At 37.5% G+C, this 4,279-nt stretch overlaps 1 protein-coding gene across 1 annotated transcript; it reads left to right on the plus strand.

Moving 5' to 3' along the window:
- Positions 1–286: 286 nt before the first annotated feature.
- Positions 287–1,632, plus strand: LOC106332235. Its single transcript, XM_013770711.1, has 3 exons — positions 287–497; positions 625–737; positions 970–1,632. The coding sequence occupies exons 1-3, from the start codon at positions 354–356 to the stop codon at positions 1,487–1,489; spliced, it is 777 nt and encodes a 258-aa protein (XP_013626165.1). The 5' UTR covers positions 287–353; the 3' UTR covers positions 1,490–1,632.
- Positions 1,633–4,279: the final 2,647 nt, after the last annotated feature.

Consider the following 4,279-nt stretch of genomic DNA (forward strand, 5'->3'; position numbering starts at 1 on the left):
CTAAGATACAAAAATTGTTATCAAATATTTATTATTCATAATCATTAATTGTCATATATACCTTAATTATATTAGACAATTCCGTAGATTTCGTTTAAAGAAAGTACGAAAATATTATTTTGTACACTATTTATCAATTTAATAGTTAGTTTAATAAAAAAGTAGAATATAAGTCAAGCGGTAATAAACTATTTTTTTTAAGAATCGTGAATTTAATTCAGGTGGTGACACAATTGCCGTAAAACTTTAGTAATGTATGTAGATTAATATATAAGAGATACGGTGAATGATCACATCCGTAACCGCTTTATAGAGATTCGTTGATACACTGTAAAATTTGTTAGGGTTTGAAAATGGGGCCGGAATCGCGATCGACGCCGATATCAGCATCGTCGCCGGCGTCGTCTTCTTCGCCGAGCGGGAAACGAACAAGAGATCCGGAAGACGACGAGGTCTATCTCGACAACCTCCGCTCCCAGAAACGTTATCTCAGCGAGGTTTGGCTCTCTCTCTTTGATTCAATCGTTCAAGCTGATTCTTTTCGATTCAATTGTTTGCCTTGTATAGTTGCTAATTGTATTGATTGCAATTGGCTATTATTGAGATTGAATGTTGCTCTCGTAGATAATGGCTTGCAGTTTAAACGGACTAACCGTCGGAGACTCGCTTCCTGTCAACATGTTAGACTCTCCTTCTCGCTCTGACACCCTTCTTTCTCCCAACAATCACATTCACAGGTCTGTTATATCATCTTCTTCTTCTTGGCATCATCCAATTCATATCGCAAACGTTTTGGTATTACATTTGCTTATATAATATTATATTATATAACTTGAATGATCTTTTAATGTGTGTTTTTAAAATGCAAGTCTCAACAAGCCCTGATTTTAAGTTTTATGATTGTTTAGACATTATTATTATTATCTCTGGTGAGGAGCTTCATTCATTCATGTGTTGTATGTAACACAGGGATGACTTGTCATTACAGTACTCTCCCATGTCTGAAGACTCCGACGAAGCTAGGTTCTGCGAGGACCCAATAACAAGCACGAGCTCATCGCAGCAACCCGAGAGCCGCCCTACTAGTCCTGTTTCACCTTACCGATACCATAGACCTCTTACTTCAACAACCTCACACCATTTGTCAAATTCACATTCATGCCCTGCCTCCATGAGCACCAATGCTACTACTCCACAGTCTCGTCCAAGAGGATCAGACACGGAAGGAAGGTTTCCATCGTCGCCTAGCGACATCTGCCATTCCAGTGACTTGAGAAGGACCGCTCTACTCAGGTCTGTTCAAATGAGAACACAGCCTTGTGGTATTGCTTCAACTTCTGGGACAAGCAATGTTGACGGTGGTGAAGAGAAGTTGTGCTTTAAGTCTATGGAAGAAGATAATAGAGGGGAAGATGTCTCTTATACTCAAGTCTCCGGCGGTAAGAGCAAGTCTTGTAAAGCATTGGACATGAGACTATGTGAACGATGATTTAAAGACACTATTCTCTATCTTAAAATACGGTTTCTTCTTCGACATTTCCACATTATATATATATGTTTTGGATTGCAATGAAGAACAATCCACCATTAAAGCTCTCATATCTCTATCAATGCATTTTGTTGTGATTCCTTTCATCTTCAGTCTCGTGGAAGATCTTCCACTAAAGTTTCTAATCTGTCTCATTGCTTTGGTCGTTTGGTGGATGTGGTTGAGATGAGAAGCCGTCATGACACTCTTAGAACAGAAATCCAAAAAAGATAAGAAGACAAGCTTACAGATCCATTCATGATCTTGTTTATATAACCATTTAAAAATCATTTTTGTAATCAGAATTTTAAAGACACCCACCCTTTCTATACCATAAGCCAAATATTATTTACCAGAAACCAAACAAGGAAAGTGGACCCATGTGCTTTCAATGCCAAAGTAGTCGAGGAAACAGAGTAATAATGTTTCACTAGGGGACAGTTGATGGTTAGAAGAAATAGGGTATGGAGATAGAGGCATTGTTCAGTAGGGTCAGACTCAGAGAGACAATAGTTGATGGTTAAAAACACATAGGGTATGGAGATAGATGCTTTGTTCATCAGGGCAGAGGGAGAGTTGAATGATGCCTATTTGTTCTCAAACCAAAAGGCACAAAACGAGGGAACTGAGAAGATGTAACAAGTGAAGGGAGTTGCTAGAACTTACCGTTAAGATAAAACATAAAAAGTCTTTGTGTTTGCTTGATATTTTAATCTAAAAGTCTAGAACTAGAAGTATGGGTAAGGAGTGGAGAATACAGAGATTTTTTTTTTTTTTTTTTTGGTCAAATATGCTGTTTTTTTTCTTGTATAAATATGTGCTATGGGATGTTTTGTGTAATGTATGGGAAAAAAAATCAGTTTCTCCCATCTTTTCTATGTCTAAAAACGTTTTCCCTTATTCTTGAACTAGAGTGACAACAAAGTGATGAAGACAGCCTTCAATTTCTTGCAATTTACAGCACGGTATCAGAGCCCCTGCTGATTATTGGAGCCTTGTTGAGCAAAACAGAATATACTCTCAAGCATATCAACTCCGAAGCTATACACATCGGATTTGTCCGACATTGTATTAGACATATACAATGTTGGAGACATCTGATGTATATAGCTTTGGGGTTGATATGCTTAAGAGTATATACCGTATTGTTCAACAAGGCTCCAAGGATCAGCGGGGGCGATTCAATGTTGAAGAAAATCCGTTGTTTATAGCTTTGGGATGACTATGCTTAAGAGTATATTCCATTACAGAGCAGCAAATTATCAATCACACCGTGGCGGTAGTCTTCTCAGCTTTGTAAGAGTAACTACTCGTACGTACCATTACAATATTGATATCTTTTCTAATAACAAGTCATTAAAAAAGAACACATTTGGTATATTCATAAAATAACATGCATGGAGTGAACGAAACTGCCTCTCAAACAGTATCGCCCAGCGTTTGAAAAATTGAGATGATCGTGCACAGAAATTTAGCCTAGTAATAGTTTGTTAATTGTGTTTGAGAAAAAAAAAAAATCGGCTATCCTGCTTTTGAACATTAATACCACCACCAGGTCGTGGCTTGGTCTATTCGCAGCTTCATCTTGGGCACAACAAAGTTCGATCTGTATGCATACAGTGAACTTGGTTGTGTCCATGATAAAGCTGAGAATAGACCAAGCACAGACGTGTTGGTGACAATGCTCAAAATCAGGACGGCGGAAATTCCTCGACCACAAGAATATAACTATTACAACAAGGTTAAGTTTCTCAGTGAAGAAGCTGCTGCAGCGTCGTCTCTTCTGTTAAGATTGTTTTCTACTTACTTAGTTAAAACGTTATCTCCATTACCATTACTTTCCTCAATAGATAATGGTCTGTTTTTGTCATCTTCTTCTTCACATCATGTTTTCATAAAGTTTTGCAAATATATGTGATTATATATATAATTGAATGGTCTTTAAGTGGATGTAAAATGCCTAAATCAAGTATATAACAACCCCTAATCTTGAGTTTTTCTTCTTTTCTTTTAAGAGATTTTTTTCATAAATATTTCTAGTGGTTGTTAGGAAATATGCGGTTAAATTTTTGCGGAAAAACCGATCTTATGGGAGCGAGAAAAGAGCACACACAAAATTGTTAACGGAGTTCGGCCAATGTTGCCTACGTCTCCGAACCTGCTACAGATCTTTTATTATCAACCCGGGAAATTTTACAAACTCGCAACTCACACCCGATCCCAAATACACTCAAGAAATTACTCGTAATTTCTTAAAGAGAAAGATTTTCTCACAAGAAAGATATATTTTTTTTTTTCTCTCTTATTTTCTCTCTTGCTCACTCTCTTCTTCTCTTGTCTTGTTCTCTCTTACTTTGTTTTTGGGATGGATTTCTTCTTCTCCTTGTGTGGTTATTTATAGGAGATTATGAGGAGTTGGTGAAACTTCTTGTTGCACCTACCAAAAACACAAAAGAAATGTGTTGTTGAATTAATCAACAAACATGTTCTTGATACAACTTCTTGTTGTACCAACCAAAAACATGTTCTTTACAATCTCCCACTTGAAGACTGGTTTTAATCTGTCTTCACACCTTGATTAATGTAGCAGGTCTTCCCAGCTTGTTACTCCAACAAGCCTACTGAGGTTGCACACAACCTCAGCTTGTCATACGGCACGACCTTCGTCAACATGTCTGCCGGATTCTTGCTTCCTGGGATCTTCTCAAGCACCAACATTTCATCTTCCAACGCTGATCTGATGAAATGATA

The sequence above is a fragment of the Brassica oleracea genome, chromosome C3, assembly GCF_000695525.1.
Source record: "Brassica oleracea var. oleracea cultivar TO1000 chromosome C3, BOL, whole genome shotgun sequence".
NCBI lineage: Eukaryota > Viridiplantae > Streptophyta > Magnoliopsida > Brassicales > Brassicaceae > Brassica > Brassica oleracea.

Excerpts from the sequence above, each read along its gene's own strand:
- LOC106332235 (XM_013770711.1), top strand. The coding sequence starts at position 354 with ATGGGGCCGGAATCGCGATCGACGCCGATATCAGCATCGTCGCCGGCG. Across the intron at positions 498-624 it reads AGAAACGTTATCTCAGCGAG|ATAATGGCTTGCAGTTTAAA; the intron begins GTTTGGCTCTCT and ends TTGCTCTCGTAG. Across the intron at positions 738-969 it reads CCCAACAATCACATTCACAG|GGATGACTTGTCATTACAGT; the intron begins GTCTGTTATATC and ends TATGTAACACAG.